Source organism: Rhinolophus sinicus, linkage group LG03 (assembly GCF_036562045.2).
Source record: "Rhinolophus sinicus isolate RSC01 linkage group LG03, ASM3656204v1, whole genome shotgun sequence".
NCBI lineage: Eukaryota > Metazoa > Chordata > Mammalia > Chiroptera > Rhinolophidae > Rhinolophus > Rhinolophus sinicus.
Genome location: NC_133753.1, coordinates 7,830,362 through 7,851,096, shown reverse-complemented (window position 1 = coordinate 7,851,096; position 20,735 = coordinate 7,830,362). Strand labels below are relative to the sequence as shown.

Below are 20,735 nucleotides of genomic sequence, written 5' to 3'. Positions count from 1 at the left end.
TGGGACGTACAACGCCGAGAGAAAGCAGGGTGTCCACAATCCCTGGCTGTGTGCCATCAGGTGGCAGGGAGCTCTTCCCAAAATAGTGCCAGGTGGAGCCTTTCCGGCAGTGTCAGTGGCTCAAGTACACATGCCCAACCCACCCCTCCGAACTTCTTGAGGTTCAGGTTGGTTGACGTGTGGAAAGTGAGACAAGAGCTCCCTGTGGAGAAGCTAGAAATGAGAACGATTTATGGTGGCCTGGGCACTGACTTGGGACATCAGTCCCTAGGACACTTCGAGTCAAAGGTCATGAACACAAGTAGACCAATGCTTGAAAGACACACTGAAAAGAACAAGAACCTGGAACCCCATGAATGAATCAAAAAGGAAGTCAATTAACTATAAGAGTAAACTAAGAATAACAGCCTACTTTTATTGAGCATGTCAAACGAGCAAGTACTGGGCCAGGCACTTTTCATGCATCATGTCATTTAACTTTTGTGACAACCTTGTGACATAGTATCATTGTTCCCACTTAACAAACGAGGCAATTCTTTGGATTCCAGGCCCTGAGATGTTTCCACTACAACACCCATGGATATGGTGATGCCACATGTCAAATCTCAGCATAGAGTGTTTATAGAATATGGGAAAGTCCACAGGCCTTTGGACATCCCACTCAACCAGAACACTCTCCCTTTGATCTATGTGCCACCTAAAAATAACCCTCCACGAACACATCTGAACACAAAAGGCCACATTTAAAAAACTCAAATCAGATCCAGTTGTGCGTTCTCATAAAAGTGTCCAAAAAGTCCAATATCTAATGTTGGAAGACTCCCACCCACCCCTTTCGGTTAGACCCGAAACCCCAAGGTTTACTCAGATCGTCAAACTGAGAGAGACCCGGCTCTCTCCTGTGTGGTCCCGGGGTTCACCATCCCAGTCCATGGTGGCCATTTGTGGCAACAGCACCCAGGTATCTCAGCTCCAGAAACATGCAAAACCTTCCCCTTTGCGAGCTCAGAGCTACTTCACGCCCTTCCTCAGTGCTCAGAAATAAACAGTCCCTCCCTCTATGAGAAGAACCAGTTTAATCAAGAACACAAGTGTTAGTAAATCCTCTTTGTGGCAAGAGAGCTTCAACTTGAAATCAAAGGCTGGCTGCAGGAGAGGGGACAAGTTCCTCTTCAACCTTAGTGACATATCCTCAGCAACCAAAGAAGCCAGACACCGATGAACTTCTCAAGCACTCACCCTGTCACAGCTGTCATATTGGGCTTCTCGAGAAAAGTGTACCAAGGCTAAAGATATAATGGTTGAAACAACTGGAAAATGTTTGCATTTTACAGATGAGAGACCAAGAGCTTCCGCAAGGTCTCTGAGCTTCTAGGAAGCTTGTCAGAGATTCAGAGGTTGTCCCACTCTGGGTACAAAAGACAGTGATTCTAGATCTCGATTTCTTTTTTTTTTTTAATTAAAGTTTATTGGGGTGACAGTTGTTAGTAAAGTTACATAGATTTCAGGTGTACAATTCTGTATTACATCTAGATCTCGATTTCTAAATGCCAGCCCCACTAAAGAAACCAAGTCTTCTTTGACAAGTTTCTGGTTCCCAGGCTGGGACAGGACAAGGATGATACGGGTCTATAACATCGAATTGTGTCTCAAAAGTAAGTACGTGTTAAAAATAGAAAACCAACTTCAAAGGGCTCCCAATGGCTAAATCTGAAACAAGGTGAACATCAAAATAATGTAGCTTATTTTGACTAAATTTCACCCCCAACCCCACCCAATTCCCATGTTAAAGCCCTAAAGCCCAATGCAATGATGTTTGGAGATGAGACGTTTGGGAGGTGGTGAGGGTTAGATGAAGTCCTGAGGATGGGCCCTGAGGAGGGAATTCAGTGCCCTAACAAGAAAGACACCAGGGAACCCTCTGTCTGTGTGTCTCTCCCCCACGTGCAGACACACCAAGACAGCGGCCATCTGTGAGCCAGAAGGTGAGTCCTCACCAGGCATAGACTCCATTGGCACCTTGATCGTGGACGTCCCAGCCTTCGGGACTGTGAGAAATAAATCTCTGTTTCTTTATAAGCCACCCGGTCTATGGTATCTAGTTAGAGCAGCCTGAATGGACTGACACCAACGGAGGGACATTTTACAAAACAAAAATGCCAATGGCAAGAAAAGCAAGGCTAAACTGATGGACTGCTCCAGACTAAAGGAGACTAAAAAGCAATAAAAAGTAAATGCAACGCTTAATTACAAAATTGGATGCTGTATTAGAATAAAAAGAACCAAAAAAAAGGCATTATGGGACAATTGGTGAAATATTAGTCCTATAGATTAAATAACAGTATTATGTCAATGTCAAATAGTCTGATTTTGTTAATTGTATTGTAAGATGAATGTTCTTGTTCTTTAAAAGATATAGTAAATATTTATGGGTAGAGATGCATGATATCTGCAACTATACTCTCAAATAGTTCAGAAAAATTAATAATTAGGATATGCATATATATAGAGAGAGGGTGATAAAGAAAATGCTGCAAAATATTAACAATTGGTGAATCTGGGTGAAAGATACATGGGAGTTCTTTGTACTATTCTTGTGACATTTTGGTGTTTGAAATTGCATCAAAACGAAACACTGCCTAATAAAGTCCAAAGATAGTTCTATTCACCCATACACACCCATATGTAAGGGGAAACGCTAAATTCAGTCCAACTGACGATTTCTACACCTCAGGTCCACATTCCTCTTGGTTCCCACAGCTGTGGAAATATCCCAGTTGGCAATGGGGGAGTTTCCAAGTCACTTACCCACAGCGAGAGAAAGAATGCTAACAAGTGAACCCTTACAAAAATTTCCAGTGTTCTTATATTCCCACCAGAAATCAACTTGAGTTCTTACATGTCAAGATTCTTTCAACCACAAATGGTGGAAAGTCAATTCAAAGTGGCTTAGCAAAAGACAAGGCCTATTGGCTCACTTAGCTGCAAATTCCAGGGGCTCGGAGCATGTTGTCAGAAACCTGTCACTCCAGCTTCCCATCCTGATGACCTTGGCTTCCAAACGGGCTCTCCCCTCATAGGAGCAGGTGCTACCAGCAGCTCGACTTGCCCTCTACCAGCTTCACGGACTCCAGGGAAAGCAACCTCTTTTTTCCCCCCTGGTAGTTCCAAAGAAAAGTACTTGCTTGACTCTTGTTGGAATAATACTACATCTATCCCTGCTTAGATTGTGGGACGTAATCACTGACTCGTCATGGAGTAACCACTCCCTCAGGCTGAGAAGTTGAGAGGTGGTGGAGTTGTCAACCTGGTCTGATCACTCTCTGGAGACAGTTGGGAAGGTCTGTTTCCCCAGGAAGAAAGAGTGCTGAGAGCGATAAGGCAAGGATGGATGTTGGGCAGGTAAAAACAATAGATGTCAACTCCATCCTGCACTTTGCCAAGCTCCCCATACCACAATCTTCCATACCTTCAAATGTGCCTCCATCTATCATAATGCAACAAAATCATGTGCAGTCAAACACTGCTCTCTCACACACCTCAAAAGAGACAACCTAAAGGCATGTCCATACCCAGATCTGCAGCCATGATCCCCAGGTGAATTTCATTAACTTTGATGAGCTCTGAGTGTAGTTTCCAGGGGTCCAGCAATATATGGCTGAATGATAAATTACCTCTCTCTCTTAACACATCTCTTGTACAACAGGTGAGAAAGAAAAATTGCAACGAAAATCTCTCTGGGAAAAGAAGATAAGGAAAAACAAAATAAGACTGCCCCTGTCCATATTATTGAGCTTACGGATAAGAGCAAGGAGTCCATCCGGATGATGGACCAGTTCCTTGGGCGGCCACTTCGGGCTGCCCCAGCTTCTTCTCTCTATGAAGAGATGCTCCTCATCCACGGACCTTCACTGCTGGATCACGAAGGACGCTCCTTCGGAAGCCGTGTCTTTCCCCATCCAGTTCCTGCTCTGTAGCTCCAAGGCCTCGTGACTGCCTCCACGGTGCAGCATCTCAGGCTTTCAGTTCCCCAGGCCTGGGGTTTCTCTAGAAGTCCGATGACCTTACAAGCTCATTAAAATCCTAGCCGACTTCTTTCAGGACAACTCCTCGAACTAGCATCCAGATTTAGAACTCTGGCTGGAGGTGAGGGTCCCTGCATCCAGGTGATGGCTCGGGAAATTCCAAGCCATCTAATGAAACAGGCTTCCCTCTGTCCTCTTGTCTGACTCTCCGTCACAGGCAGGAAAAGGCCCTTGTGGGAAACTCAGCTTTTATTCTTGTTCATCACTTGGATGGGCCAGCTTCCATCAGAGCGCATCTCTTTCTTATAAGAACTCACTGAAGTCTACAAGAAGTATGCTCCCAGATCCTTTTTTCCCGCCATAGTCCCAGTTCCAGGACAGGCAAGTGCCTCTCAGCCAGCTGGTTTGCTTCTGTATAGCAGGGGCTGCAGACGGGGAAATTCTCATTGCTCCACATCATGCGCCATTCAGCTGTTCCTTTGTTTGAGGTTATGTCACCTGCAACACCTCACTTCTGCTACCAGTTTCTATATTGAGTCAGATCTTTTGGTTTCAGGAGACGAAATTCTAATTTATTTTCTCCACCAACTGAAAAGTCCAGAGGTAGTGCGCCTTCAGGCACCATAGGATCCAGGTGCTCAAATGATGGTATGGGGAACTTCCTTCCTCTCTCAGCTCTGCTTCCCTATGGGTTGGGTTTGGTGGGAAGATGGCTACTAACTTCAGATTTACATTCTACCAGCTTAGCAACCTCACAGAAAGCTTCGCTTTCTACTGAAAATTCCAGGGCCAACTCTCATTGGACCAACTTGTAATTATATGTCCACCTTTGAATCAAATTCCTGTGGTAGCTGGTGGGAAGAGGGGAGGGAAGGCCCTGCTTGAGCCTCATGGACAGAGAGCTGAGGATGGGGTTTGCCCAGGAAAAACTGGGGCGCTGTCACCAGAACAGGGAGAATGGATGCTGGAAAGGTATAAACGGCATACATCCACCGTCAGTATCCAGCCTTAAATGGCAGCTGTACCTGGACAGCACAAAGAAAAGGAGAATGAACAACTCTGGAACACCCTACTGTGTGCCTTTCATCTGTTTATTTGTTCCACATAAATTTTCTAGCACCTATTATTATGAATAATAATAACAGGTAATTCTTATAAAGCATTTATCGATTCCTAGGTTTCACACTGTTAATTCATTTAATCCTCACAACTTTACAGGGTAAGTACTAATTATCATCCCCATTTTATGAGAAACTGGAGCACAGAGCAAATCTTTCAGTGAGTGGAGGAGCTGGGCATCCATCTTAGTTTCCTAGGGCGGCCGCAACAAAGAACCACAAACTGGGTGGCTTGAAACAACTGAAATATATTCTCTCACGGTTCTGGAACTGGAAGTCTGACATCAAGGTGTCAGCAGGGCCCCTCTCCTCCTGGTACTCTGGGCAGACTCCTTCCCTGTCTCTGCCCGCCTTTGGTGGCGGCTTTGGTGGCGGTCACCCATCCTTGGGGTCTCTTGTCTTGCAGCTGCATCACTCCACTCCCTGCCTCCGTCATCAGAAGGCCGCCTTCTCCCTTTGTGTTTGTGTCTCTTCTCCTCTTCTCATAAGGACACCAATCACTGGATGAAGGTCCACTCTAATGACCTTATTTTAACCTGATGACATCCGCAAGAGCGTCCTTTCACATAAGCTCACATTCACAGGTACTGGGGGTTCGGACCTCAACATATCTTTTGGGGGGAACAATTCAGCCCATAACAGCACTCAGGCCAGACCTGGTTCCAGAGTCCTTGCTCACCTTTATCCTGGGATTTAGGGCACAGGGGTGAGGAAGCCGGCTGCGTACCTTGTAGGGGTTTCGCGGTGTCGAGACTCACATTCAGCGAGGGAAGCAGTGAGCGCTCCGATTAGGGTGGGCATGAAAACTGGGCACAACCCAGCCCCAGGCAGGACCCAGAATGAGGGGATGTCTGCAAGGAGCCTTGAGGAATGAGAAGGACGCAGGCAGGAGGGGGCAGGGGCCGACCAGACAGGAGGAGGGTGTTCCTGGCAGCAGGGAAACCTTGAGCCAAGCTTGAGGGAGAGAGGGAACACAGCTCATTTAGATGCACCCAAACAGTCCACGTGGTCAGGGCAGAGAATTCAAAGAGGAACGTGAAAGAGGAAAGGGAGCTGAAGAGGCTGCAAGGCAGAGCTGGGACGGTGGCGGAGCTGTGCTGCGAGCTCACCCTGTCCTGGATGTCACAAGGAGCCATGGGGTGGGGGTGGGGCGGGGGAAGAGGGGAGGCTCTCGTGGAGGTTCTGGCTCTAACGGAGCCCTCACCGTCCTGTGCGGTCAGTGATAGTAGCCCCATCTGACACACATAGAAATCCAGGCTCCCTGAGATTACATCAGCTAGGTAGGGGCAGAGGCAGAATGTGTTGGGCTCTGATTCTGGACGTCCCCTAGGGACACATCTTACTCCTGGGAGTTGGGATATAAGGTGGTGGCAGAGGACAGACCCCCAGGCTAGATGCTGAGTTCCAGTCCTGCCCTTCTACTCATTAGATTTTAGGGCAGTTCACGCAGACACCTCACCCTGCAGGGCTGCACAAAGGGGCTTGGAAATCCACATGTAGGAAAACAGGAGCAGCCTGGTGAACACATGACGGCCTCCAGCATTCTCACTGTTGTTGTCCTTACAGTTGGATGTGGCCGCCTGGGCAGGCAGGGCTGGAGAAAGAAGCCTGTGCCTGCATCACAGCCCTGCCTCTCTCCCCAGCAGACCTGCGCCGCCCCCACCATTTCCTCCCGATGTCATCAGCACTTTAATTAAAATGAGTTCATCAGAGCCTGGAGGCACTGTCAACAGAGGAAGCAAAGCCAGCAGTTACCTCCTGGGGACAGTGCCTGGAGCTTTGGAAGGTTCTGAGGAAGAGAAACAAGTGTGGGGGATGTGAACAGATTTAGCAGGGGGTTTGGGGGAGGGGAGAGACCTACCTCTGTGTGTGAGATACACAGCTTTCTGAGGGGGTCGCGGGATTCTGAGGCTAAGTGTTCCACACCCCACCTCCCTGTCTGGTCCCTGGTCTGGGCCTGGGATGCCAGGGTGGAGTGGACGTTATCTTCCACAGAGAGTGAAATAAGCGTGGCTGAACTTGAGATGCTTTTCTGTTTGGTCTGGGGAACTGGAAACTTATTCCGGTTCAAGTTGCCCCCTGGCTAGAGCAAGTCGTCTGTCCCCTACTCTGTTCACCTGCCCCAAACCAGCCCGTTCTTGATGGCACAGACCCTCCAGCCCTTCCTGCATCCTCGCCAGCATCACAGAGGAGCCTTTTCACTCTGAACTGTCTCCGCCAGTGCTCTTCCACGCGATGCCAGCTGCGTACACAATTTAACGTGTTCTAGTAGCCACATTTAAAAAAGCAAAAAGAAAATGGGTGAAATCGATTTTAATAATACATTTTACTTAGTCCGATATATCCGACATACTGTCATTTCAACATGTAATCAATATTAAAAATTGTTACTTTTTTATACTAAGTCTCCAAAATGCTGTGAATATTTTACATGTACATCTCAGTTCGGACTGGCCGTATTTCAGTGCTCAATAGCCACATGTGGCCTGTGACTATCGTACTGTGTTAAGGTTGGGCGATGGCCTGGTCTGCATTTATCAACTTGGTACATTTCCCTCCAGGGAGCCTGGCACAGTGCCTGGCTCTTGGCAGAAGCTTAGAAATTGTCGTGGAATGAATGAATGATTTCCAAGGTCCTTCTGCCCTCATATTAAGAAATGGTGCTAGGAGTTGTGGGTCTCTAATTCTCTCTTGGTGGGGCAGCGGCCCAGGAATCCTGCTCCAAGTTCCCCTTTTCTTCCCATGCTGCAGGAACCCCACACGAATGAGGAAACGGTGAGACCGACAGGTGAGCTTCTGGCGTCTGTCATTCACTCATTTGAACTATCAGCCCTGATGCATGGGCCGGGGAAGGGAAAGCAGGTAAGACCATCGTGAGGGACAGGAGACATTTTACTTCCCACGCCCTCCTACTTAATTTCATCCATTCATTGATTCAACCATAAATGCTTATTAGCTCATTAGTTTGTTCATTTAGGAAACATTCTCAGAGCACTTCAGTTAAGCCAGGCTTTTGCTAGATGCTGGAGCATTTCATGGATAAATAAGAGACCATAGACCATCTGACCTCTCGCTCTGTAACCCTCTGGTGCAGAACGTGAATGAGCCAGAACAGACATAGCCCACGAGCAATCCTCATATAAAACTAGCACCTTCCTTCCCTCCAAGAATGTAATCTAGCCTCCCTTCTCCCCTTCCATTGACAGCACATGTGCCAGGGTAAGTGCTAGGCATTCTTTCCATCATCTCATTCAATCCTCCATTTTTAGAGATGAAGAAACTCTGGCCCAGAAAGGTTAAGTAAATGCCTAATGTCATCCAGCTAGCAAGTGGCAGAGCCAAGACACAAACCCAACTTTTCAGCCTCCCCAAACGGGAGCTTTGGATCACAGCCTAGAGCCCCTTGTCATGGCTGTTGAAGCTTCGCATAGCTCTCTACCCCTTCCAGGCACACAGTGCCCAGCACACAGTAAGGGTTCAGGAAACACATACTAACGGATGAATGCAATACTTGTTGAATTAAAGAATGAATGAATGGATGAATGAATGAATGATTTGTTTTTGCAATATTCTGACTAAAACACAGGTTCCTTACAGACAGGAACCACAGGGTAGAAGACATATGGACTCTGCAATCAGCTGGATCTGGGTTCAAATCCTGGCTTGGCCCATATTTGCTGAGTGACCTGAGAGAGTTCCTTAACCTCTTTGAGCCTGGGGTTTTCTGGGACTTGGAGGCAACGTGTGGGAGGGAGGATACACCTGTGCGCTGCAGAGCGTAGATGCTCCGTAAAGACCAGTTAAATGGAATGAAATTGAGTTGCAATTTCATAACTGAGTCCTAGGGAGGCCTGGAGCAGGGGAGGCTTAATTCTGGCTGCGAGGAAGAGGGGCCAGCATGGGAATCATGTGGGGACGGTATACACTCCTGATTGCTGGTCCCCTTCCAGAGAATCTGATCAGGAGGGATCTGCCTTTTAACAAGGTCTCTGGTGATCTGCATACTGATCTAGGAATCACTTTTTGAAAAACACTAGGGGAGACCCTGAAGTGAATGGTCAGAGAAAAGTATGTCTTACTGAGAGAGTGGACAGAGGAGGGAGTGCTGGGGCCAGGCTTCAAAGGGCAGCAGGATTTCCTGTGCATTTTGCTGTCCCCACTGCTGCCCTCAATTTTGGCTGCCTGCTAGAGAGAGAAGTCGGTGCTGGGCCACCCCCACCCCAATGATGTGCCTTGAAGAATTTATCAGGTCGCTCAGTGAGCATCTCATGAATTCTTAAATCCTTTTAAGGGCCTCCCAGGAAGGGAGGGCATCCCCCGCCCCAGGGTCTCTGTGGACCTCTGCCCCCTCCATCTGGGGCCCAGATGAGGCTCACTGACAGGGTCAGGTCCCCCTGCTGTGACCTCAGACTGAGAACCTTTGAAAGAACAGAATGCCCCCCCTCACAGGATGCAACGTTCTCTGCACACATGAATTATGTATCCAGTACTTGGCATCACAGCAGCCTGAAGATTGTCCCTGAAACTCAGATCCTCTGAATGTACTGTACAAAGATGCATCCCCTCCTCTGTCCCCTGGCCATGCTGCCAAGACCGAGAGCATGCAGATCGTTCAAAACCCGGGACGCTCAGAGCCCATGGCAGACTGCCTCTCCCACCAAATAAGTAAACTCAAAAATGGAGGAATGCTAAGGAAAAAATAAAATCCGGTGCGTTTTCTTTTATAGACAGGCTACTTTAGCTAGGGAAGGCCTCCTGGAGGAGATGACTTTTGAAATGAAAGCTGAACCATCAAAAGAAAGAGGGTAGAGGACGAGCATTCAAGCAGAAGGAACAGCAAAGACTACACCCCTGAAGGGAAGTGTATTTCTGTGCTCCTGCCAGGAAAGAAGCGCCATGTGGCCAGAGCACAGTAAACAATAGGGTTAGAGAGCTGAGAGTGGGTGTCATGGAGACAGAAGGATAATGCCTGGATCTACTGGCCCTTGTGAGGCCTTTGGGGAATAAGCAAAGGCAGCCCTTCCTCTGGACAGACACAGCCCCTCACCTGAGCACAGGATTCCATGAAAGGAGCATGGCTGGGATTTACCCTTGCCTGCCGCTCTGCCAGGCGCCCATGTGCAGCGTGCAATGTGCAAAAGTGTACATGGAGGACCTGGGAAGTATCATTATCTGCTGTGATACAGTCAGGTGGAAGCGGGGACTCATAGCTCAGTGCTGGCCAAGTTAAATGTGAGATGCCATTAGCCACCCAGGAAAAGGTGCTGAGTAGACAGACGGATATGCCCGTCTGGAGCTCAGGACGGAGGTCTGCACGTCCTCATTGGCTCAGTACATACCCGGATGAGGTCACCCAGGGACAGCTAAAGAAAGGAGAGCGATATTTCTAATGTACATGTCTGTGAGGTGGTTACTGCTCGGTGGGTGGGGCCAGCATCAAAATTTGATCCCAAAGTACCTAGGTATCAAAATTTAAGGAGACACGCACACTCAGGGTCGCACAAGTGCAGAGACAGTGTGTGTGCCACTTTAAATACTGTGTCCCCTTAAATCTAGTCTTAGTCCTGGGTCATTCAATGGAAAAAGGAGAAGTCATTACAATAAACGGTGCTGGCACAATCTGACATCCATTTGGCAAAGCAAAAAAAATAAATAAATAAAATAAATAAATAAATGAAAAACAAAAAAAGAACCACAACCTTTACTTCACACCATATATAAAAACAAAAATAGGTGACAGACCTAAACATAAGAGCTGTAACTATAAAATTTCTGGGGGAAAAAGGAAGAAAACGTCTTCGTGACCTTGAGATAGGCAAAGATTTCTTAGGTCACAAAAAGCATGAATCATAAAAGAAAATAAGATCAGTTGGATTTTATCACAACTAAGAACATTTTGTGAAAAACACCATTAAGAAAATGAAAAAAGCCACAGACTGAGAGAAAATATTGGCAGTACACATATCTGACAGAGAACTTGTATCCAAAACACATGAACAACTCTTACAACTCAATAATAAAAAGACAACTGATCCAGTTTTTTTTAATGGCAAAAGATTGGAACAGACCCTTCAGAAAAGAAAATACACAAATGGCAATGAAGAATGGCAAGTAGCAGAGATGTTCACCATTGTCAGTCATCAGGGAAATGTACGCTTAAACCATAATTAAGTACCAGTTTACACCCACTAGATCAGCTAAATTCAAAACCATGAAAATACCGATTGTTGGTGAGAATCTGAAACAACTGGAATTCTCATACACTGTTGGTGGGAATGAAAAGTATACAAACCCTTTCTAAACAGTTTGGCAATTTCTTATAAACATACAACCAAGCTATTCCACGCCAAGGTTTTTAGCCAAGAAAATGAACACAAAATGTCTATACAAAGACTTGGACACAAAGGTCCATAGGAACTTCATTCATTCATTCATTCATTCATTCATTCCCCAAACTTGGAAACAACCCAAATGTCTATCGACAGAAGAATGGGGAAACCAATGCGGTGCATCCATAGAACAGAACACGATTCCACAATAAAAACAGAACTACCCATCTGTGCAACAGTATGAATGATTCTCAAAAACATCATGCTGAACAAAAGAAGCCAAAGAAAAGAGCACGTTCCATATGCTTCCATCTATGGGAAAATCTAGCAAAGACAAATCTAGTCTGCACTTACAGATTCCTACCTGAGCAGTGGTTGGATGACCTGTAGGACAGAAACCTGAGGCTGGAGGTGGGGATGCAGGTTGACTGCAAAGGCACTAGAGGGAATTTTAGGGGTGAGTGGTATGTGCTCTCTCTTGATTGTAGTTATGGTCACACGGGTGTATATTTGTGTCAAGACTCTTCAACCTGCATCTGTAAAATGGTTACATTTACGTCTATTGTATATCAGTACAGTGATTTAAAAATACCTCGATTCCAGTGTTTGTTGACAACTTTTTAAATCCTCTCATCCTCCTCCTCGTCACTGAAAGTGGTAACTGACATAATATATTTTCTTTCTTCAAGGACATTGGGATTAAATAACGTATTTCCCTGAAAATAAGACTGGGTCTTATATTAATTTTTGCTCCAAAAGACGCATTAGGGCATATTTTCAGGGGATGTCTTATTTTTTTCATGTACAACAATCTACATTTATTCAAATACAGGCATGTCATCTTCTTCTGGAACATCGTCATAACGTACTAATGCATCCATTTGGCTGACGATCTTAACTGGGGCTTATTTTCGGGGTAGGTCTCATTTTCGGGGAAACATGGTAGTTCTGTTCACCACCAGGAATGGATGGGCATTAAAAATGGACTCGAAAATAGCGCCCTAGTGGGTCCATGTCTGCCCCTTCTTTTACAGATGAGTGGAATGGGGCCTGGAGAACAGCAGCGACTTGTCCAAGGACACACAGCTAGATGCAGGCCTTGACTGCAAGGTGCCACTCAGGGAGGTTTGGGTTTAAAACTGAAAAACAAAACAGACATCCTCAGCTCGCCTCCTGTCCTGTCTCTCTTTTTCATCATGGCCGAGTCCTGGGACAGGTCTGGGTTCCCATGGGGACGGCCGGACTGTCAGGCGGGGGACTGTACAGGCCCTTTGTCTGCAGAGAACCTTCTAGAGGCATCCACTCCATCATCACATGGGCAGTGAGGGCTGCAGGACCGAGAGCTCTGCTTTCCAGTTGAGCCACCTCGTGTAGGTCTAGCCTTCATCCTTGTCTTGCCTGCCACCCAGGGTCCTCATGAGAAGCAAATGAAACACGGATGTCTGCTCTCGCCACTCGTATTCAACCTAGTGCTAGAAATTCTGGTCATTGCAATAAGGCAAGGCAAGGAAATAAATTCTAGACCACAGGATGCAAGACAGATACAATAAATGATATTTCTACAGATAGTAGTCCCCCCCCTATCCACGGGGGATATGTCCCAAGGCCCCCAAGTATATGCCTGAAACCACAGATAGTACTGAACCCTATGTACGAGTATGTATACCATGTTTTTTTCTTACACTTATACATACCTTTCCACTTGAAGCCTTCTCTTAGGCACATCCGAATTGCTAGCATCACTACTATTGTGCTTTGGGGCCATTATTAATTAAATAAGGGTTCCATGAACACAAGTACTGTGATACTGCGACAGCCAATCTGATAACCAACACAGCTACTGTGTGACTGACGGGCGGGGAGCACACAAAGGAACGATTCATGTCCCGGACGAGACCAAGCAGGATGGTGCAAGATTTCATCACGCTACTCAGAATGGCGTGCATTTGAAAACTTATGAATTCTTTACTTCTGGAATTTTCCATTTAATATTTTTGGGCAATGGTTGACCCTAGGTAACTGAAACCAAGAAAAGAGAAACTGTGGATGGGGGGGGGGGGGCGACTATACTAGTGATGAACATATAGACACCAAAATTAAAAGTGCACTTTTACAATCACTAAAAAAGGGGGAAAAAAAGAAGAAAGAAAAATACTTAGTTATGAACTTAACAGACATGCCCAAGGCTTGTATGCTACAAACTACACAATGCTGGTGAAAAAAACTCAGAGGATGGACATAAATCGACAGACACGCTGTCTTCATGGATTGAAAGACTCACATAGTAAAGATGTGATTTCTCCCCAGCTTGATACGTAAATTTAACATAATTCCAGCCCGGCAGAATTTTTTGTAGGTACACACAAAATTATTCTAAAATTTATATAGAAAGACAAAACAGAACTGGAATAGGTAACACACTTCTGAAAAAGAAGAATAAAGTGAGAGGACTCTGTCTACGCAATTTCAAGACTTAGCATCTAGATAGAGTAGTCAGTACTCTATTAGTAGGGTAGGTGGTATCAGCAAAGGGAGAGACCCATAGGTCAATGGGACAGAGTAAAGAACCCAGAAACAGACTCACACAAACACCCGACTGATTTTGACAAGAGTGTAAAAGCAATTCAGTGCAGGAAAGATAGTCTTTTCGACACACAGTCCATACGCAAAATAGGAACTTCTACAGAAGTCTCACACCTGATATAAAAAGGAACTCAAAATGGACTTACATGTAAAACATAAACCTATCAATATTTTAGAAGAAAACCTAGGAGGAAATGGTCAGGATCTAGGGCTAGGCAAAGAGTTCTTAGAGCTGGCACCCTAAGTACAATCCAGAAAAGTAAACAGTGATAAATTAGATTTCATCCAAACTTAAAATAGTGCAAGCGGTCTGGCAGAGGGAGAATTCAGCCTTCCAGCTCCTTTTTGTTCTCTTCAGGCCCTCAGGGTGTTGGATCGTCCCCACCCACAGTGGAAAGGGCCATCTGCTTTGCTCCGTATACCGATTCAAAGGGTCATCTCTTCTAGAAACGCCCTCATGGGCAAATCCAGAAATAATGTTTAACTAGCTATCTGGGCGTCCTGTGGCCCAGTCAAGTTGACACATAAAATTAACCATCATGGCAACCAAATCAGCATAGGATTAATGCAGGGAGAGATGAACGAGCAGTGGAACAGCATAGACAACAGGGAGACAGAGCCACACCTAGAGGGAAATCTATAACAAATTTGGTGCTGTGAATCAACCCCCAGCAGTGGGATGGAACGGCCAATAAAGGGGCTGGGATGTTGATTATTCATATGGGAAAAATCCATATGAATTACAAAAGGCTTAAATACGAAAAAAACAACAACAAAAAACCACAGGTGACTATCTTTGTGGTCTCAAGTTGGGAAAGGATTTCTTAACAAGAGTTATCTATAGAGGAAAATACTAATAAAACTTTGACTACATGAAAACTAAAATCTTCTGTTCTCATGTCTCTTCTTATGAGGGCACTAACCCCACCCTGAGAGCTCCTCCCCTCATGAATTCATTTCTTCTCAAAAGTCCCATCTCCGATTACTGTCACATTGGGGATTACGGTTTCAACACACGGATTTTGTGGGGAACACAAACACGCAGCCTCTAAGTCAGTAAGTCCCATTCCAATAGCCCCTGCTGGGCTCCTAGCTGCCGATGACCTTGAATAAACCCCTTCATCTCTGGGCCACAGCTTACTTGCCCTTGAGAAAGCTTGAGACTGCCTGGGCGCCTTCTCACAGGCTGTCTAGAGGCTCATGATGACCATAGGTGAGAAGATCCTGGGAGGAACACCAAATCACCAAGCAGAACCAAGTAATGAGACCTGTCAGAGCAAAACCCAAACCTACCGGTAAGCCCTCAGAGAAGGGCAAAGCTCCCATCTGCTCTTCTGTAGACTAGCCACCAAGTCTGGGTGTCAACACACACACACACACACACACACACACAGACACGGGAACAGGCTCCTTTGAGCATCTCTGCTGATGTCCTCACTATGGCGTCTGCACAATTTGGGACACTCGTTTGAAGCAAGGGAAGATCATAACAGAGACATGGTACCAGTTGTACAAGCTGCACACTATGCTGTTATCAGCCATGTTAGAACTCACATTTCTTGAAGACACTACATACCAACTATATGATCCCATTTAATTCTCAAGTTGTTTTCTTCATGTTACAGATGACAAAACCTACCTTGCCCAAGCCACACAACAGAGCAGAGCTGAGATTTAAACCTCCTTCTGCCCAGTTGCAGAGCTCGGAGCACTTCGGACTCTGGGCAGTGAGTTGGCGCAGAAAGCCTGGCCACCCTGACCCTCATCCTCAGACCAGGGAGCAAGGCATGCCAGCCCCGCGAAAGCCCTGCTCGCCGTCCCTGGGGAGCTGGGCCCCAAAGCACCGGGAGGGGATGCTAAGACCCCTGGACTTGGGTTCAAGGCTGGTTCCAGCACTGACCAGCTGGGCGGCCTCGGGCTTCAGGTTCCCCATCCTGCCCACGCAGGCAGATTGTGAGTGCTCTGGGGTTCTGCCGGCCCCACCCTCGGGGGTGGGGCTGGGAGTGGTCACGTGGAGGGGCGCTCGGTCCCGGGAGCCCGGCCCCGCCCGGCTCGCGCACTCCGGGTCGTCCTCCGGGTAGCTGTCTGGAGGCGAGAGCTGTGAGCCAGCGGAGCGCGCGGATCTTGCTGGAGAAGCGCCACCGCGTCGGGGCTGCTGAGGTCGGCGCCGCAGCGGCAGGGTTCGGGGACTCCTGCTCACTGCTCCACCCGCTCCCGGCCAGCTGTGCGAGCGGCTGGACCAGCAGCAGCAGCAGCAGCAGCGAGGACTCGAGCGCCGGCGGCTGCAGCAGCCGCGGCAGCAGTGACACCATGGATCTCTCCTTTATGGCCGCGCAGGTAACCGAGCGCCTTCCGTGCGCGCCCCGGTTTGGGCGGGTTCGGGGTCACTGTCCCTGCCTCCCTTCCTAGGCTGGGCACGCCGGGAGGGTTCCGGCCCCGCGGTGACGCCGGCCGGGGATGCACACCCCAGTCTTTTGTCCCCAGCCCACGCATACCCACCTGGTGCGCGCGTCGGAGGTGGCGAGCTCAGCTCCCCGGTGGTGGGGCGGGCCATGCGCCCTGAGTTCATTGGGTTGGCTTTTTTCCAGGCTGCAAGGGGCCTGGGCAGTGCGAGTCGCCCCTTCCCTGCCCATCCCCCACCTGCTGTTCCCCTCGGGAGCCTCCAGGCCGGGCAGTCCAGATGCTGCTAACCCGGGTGGGCGGGCAACCTCGCTCTTCCCCATTCTGTATCTTCCCGAAGCCCCAGGTAATCTGTCACTTGCACCCGCATCTTGCTTTTCTTCTCGTTAAGCGGAGACCACAGCCGGAGCAAAGCAGTAGACTCGCTTTGTGACCAGGCAAACGCAGAGCGTAGCGATAGTTTTATCTTGTTTTGCTTTGTGCTGAGTCTGTAGCCATCTGTGACAGCGCGACCATAACTCTTCCCTCGACAAAAAACAGGTTCCCAACGTCCGGGAAAACAGATGACCTCTCATCGCTTGATCGTTGCTCCACGAGAATCCCCTTGAATTCTGAGGTTGAGTGATCTATGTTTCCGTGACTTAACTCTCTTGAACCAGAACAAAGGCTCACACCGCTTTCTCGGGCTTTCTGTGGCCTTTGGGCGGACCCCGTGCTGATCGAAGTCTGTGCCCAGGGAGAGGCTGCATTTGGTCTGAGAGAGTATCTGGTCCCAGTGTACCAAATTCAGACACTGCACCTTCTGTGGGGTTGGTTATGTTCGGAGCCCAGAGGTAGGAAGTCCACTGAGGTTCCCTTCCCCGCTGGGTGTGTGGCAAGGGCCCCACTTGCTGCTGTTTCATTTTCCAGGGAATGGAGTTTGAAGAGACATGTTTCCTTACTCCCTCTCCCCCCTTCACTGTGGTGGAAGCCTGTTTAAAAGGTAACAGCAAAACCCAGGCTATGTGGATGGTGAGTCCCCAGCTGCAGGCAGGAAAGGGTGCAGAATCCCCAGGTTGGCTTCTGGGAACCCAGATCCAGCTCTTGGCAGCCTCTTAACACGTTTTCTATAATGCTAATTGCTCCCAGAGCAACGCTGGCCTTTTTTGGCCTAATTTTTCAGCTTCCTGTTCTTAAACCCATGTTTATAAATATGGTGATGCGGGCATCATTTTAAATAGTGGTGACTTTAGCTACACAGTAACCAAGGAGGCTTTGCCAAATTTATTTCTAGAGGGGAGAGCAACTCACACAATGTCTGTCTGCCTTGCTCTCTGGGTCCCACAGAACAGCTGGAGTTCTGTGGTTAAAAAATTGATCTCTGCTCAGCCTGAGGCTGGCTGGACCATTACGAGTTGCTATGGCAACTCGACTAGATAAACATAGAGCTTTTAGCACCTATAGGAACAGAAATATGAAGTGCCATCCAATGGGGAGAGATACTAAGGTTTATTGAGCACCTGCTATGTGCCGGACACTGGGTAGTTGCACACTTTATTACAGTAAACCCTTACAAGTCTGTGACCTAGGTGCTGTTATCCTCATTTTACAGATCAGGATATCAGACTTCAATGAGATTAAATAATTTGCCCAGGACAGACACACCATTAGTAAGGAGGGGAACTGGGTTTCAGATTTCCACCTTATTGCTTCACCCTGAAGCCACAATGTAAGGGTCAGGGCAGACATATTTCAAGATGACTCATCTCTCCCTCTAACCCTGGGAAGTGGTCTTTCCATGGTGTGTTGTGTTCTAATGGTTGCTTTCTGGGGTTGTCCTGTCTCTCTTCTCCCCACAGGGGCGGGAACTTTTACTCCTTTATCTGGAGCATTCGCAGTGCTTTGGCCAAAGTAAAGGCTCCGCACATGCTCGAGTGTGCAGTGACCACCCGGTGTGTGGGACCGAGTCACCGTCCCCATACATCAGCAGTGGGCAGTTTGATAGAGAAATGGTAGTGTCTCCGTCCCCTTCAGCAAATGTTGAGTACCTCCCTGCCTTGTGCCAAGCTCCGTGCCAGGCATAGGGATGGGAATGCTGGGGGACAGAGTTGAATGGGATGCAGATTTTCTTTCTGGGTGCTCACACAGTGTTGGAAAAATAATAAGCCAGGCCATTCTCATCAGGGGCGACCAAGGTGGCTGCACGTCGTATGTCCTCCACAAATATCTGTTAGCTGATTAGATGAGGGTGAGAAGATGTCTGTGCGAAAAGACATTCACAGGAAAAGACAGTGAATGTGAGGTGTCAGATGCTGTCCTTCCGAACACCTGTCATCATCCGGACTTTGAGGATGGAGGTGCTTTCTGATGGATGAGAACAGGCAGGTGTCCTCTGGTGGGCCTGGACATGAAGGCATTCTAGGCAGAAGCATGGAGGAGGGAGGCCCAGAGCCGGAGGGTGAGCAGGGACAGAGGCCAGGGCCAGTTACAGAAGGTGCTGCCTGCTGGGGATGAGAAGGTCACTTTAGTCCGTAGGCAGTGGGAGCCATTGCAGGTCAGGGAAGAAGAAATGGTTTACGCCTGGAGCCGCGGCTCGGAAACCCCAGCCCCAGTAAAGGACAGAAGCTGGAGGGTGGGTGGAGTCAGGAGTGCACACCTGCCTGATTGAGTGAAAGAAACCAGGTCTTTGTGACCCCCGCATCCATCCCTCTTCTTTGGAGTGTTGTGAAGTGTGATGCCCAGCCATGGCTTTAAAAGACGCAGAGGCTATAAGAAAGATTGCCCTCTCGGAAGCTAAGCATTACAAAGACACCTTTCTTGGATGTACAAGGTAGACATCAGTCACCCGGCAAATCCTCTTAGGCAGATAGGCCGTGGTGTAGGACACAGGGCTGTGTGTCACGGCTGAGAAGAGGCAGAGGACGCTGCAGAGGCTGAGGACAACTCAGTTCATGGACTCCCACCTCACACTGAGCCTTGGAGGTGCTCAGCCGCCTTTTCCTCCACCCTGGAAACACCCCAGGCCCCTCTGCACAGTCCCTGGGTCCCTGGAGGCTGGGGGCTAGGGCAGTGAACAGAAGTATCCCTTTCTCTAGCCAGAGGAGGCCAGGAGGGCAAGGCTACCCAGACCCCCAGGGGGCTGGAGACTCACAGACTGAGGACTGAGTCCCAAATCCCTGTGTCAGTGGTGGGGTCGCCCATCTCCACAGACGGCCCCATCCATTCCTTCCCTCCCTCCTGGACGAGCATGCTGGCCCCCACATCAGGAGGCAAATCTGATACCGCCTCCCCTTCAATCTAGGCTGACTTAAATCTATGACTTAAATCTATGACTGACTTTGTTGACCAAGAGAATGCAGTGTAAGTGACACCCTGGGACTTCTGAGATTAGTTTAAAAGAAGCCTGCAGCTTCCCCTGTGACTCTTGGAATGCTTGCTCTGAAGGAAGTCCAGCATCATGCTAGAGATGCAGAGACCCTGAGACGTCTGTACTGCAGAAGGGGATGAACACTTAAGGAGCCCCCTGTGTGCTGGGCCAGCGCATGACATGATGCAGCGGAACCAGCAGCTCCTGTCCCCATTTTCCTAGGTTGTCGCGCCCTGTTGAACAAGCACGTCCATGGCTTAAGAGCTCAGTCTTTTTTTTCAATTTTTTCTTTTTTCTTTTTTTTTGCCTTGCACTGTCCAGCCAGTGACTAGTCTAAACCCACTAGTTCTCAGATGTTACTGCCGTTAGAATCACCTGGGAGCTTTGAAGAGTCCTGCTGCCCGGGTCCCACCCTAGACACTCCCATCAGAGTAAGGGCCTGGGGGCACCAGTGTTTTCTTTTTTTCCCCTAGTTGATTCCAGTGTGTGGTTAAGGTTGAGACCCGGAGCTTAAAGCCACACTGTAGGGCTATCCCCTTCCCCTTCTCTAGATGGGACGGATGCTTGGCTCTCTGGTCCCTTTTAGGTCACAAAAGTCATGTGGTCCCTGGAAATCACTCCAGTATCAATTCAGCAACTTAAAATAGTGAGCCCCAGAAGAATCTAACCTGGGAACTTGCTTCACAATTGAGGTGCTCCCCTCCGCCAGACCACACCTGCTACAGGTGGGAAACCTGTAGTTGGGGTGGGTGCCTTTATTATTCCCATGGGACAGACAGGGAGGAAGTGCAGTCAGGGTGGCTGGGCCGACAGGTCCAGGAGCCAGGTGGGGAGCCCTGTCTGCTGACACAAGGCTTTCCTGCACGGCAGCACACCACATCACAGGGCAGCCAGGTGATGGGGGGTGGGGGGGCGCCCAGGGACCCCCACGCAT

The 20,735-nt window shown here is 48.3% G+C and overlaps 1 protein-coding gene across 1 annotated transcript in view; it reads left to right on the top strand.

Annotated features, from left to right (window-relative positions):
• Positions 1-15,258: 15,258 nt before the first annotated feature.
• The window catches only part of LG03H14orf132 (linkage group 03 C14orf132 homolog), a 47,317-nt gene continuing 41,840 nt past the window's right edge, over positions 15,259-20,735 (top strand). Inside the window, exons 1-2 of the mRNA XM_074326740.1 lie at positions 15,259-15,350; positions 16,002-16,392. Coding sequence (XP_074182841.1) covers positions 15,259-15,350; positions 16,002-16,392 — 483 coding nt within the window. The remainder of the gene's footprint in view (positions 15,351-16,001; positions 16,393-20,735) is intronic.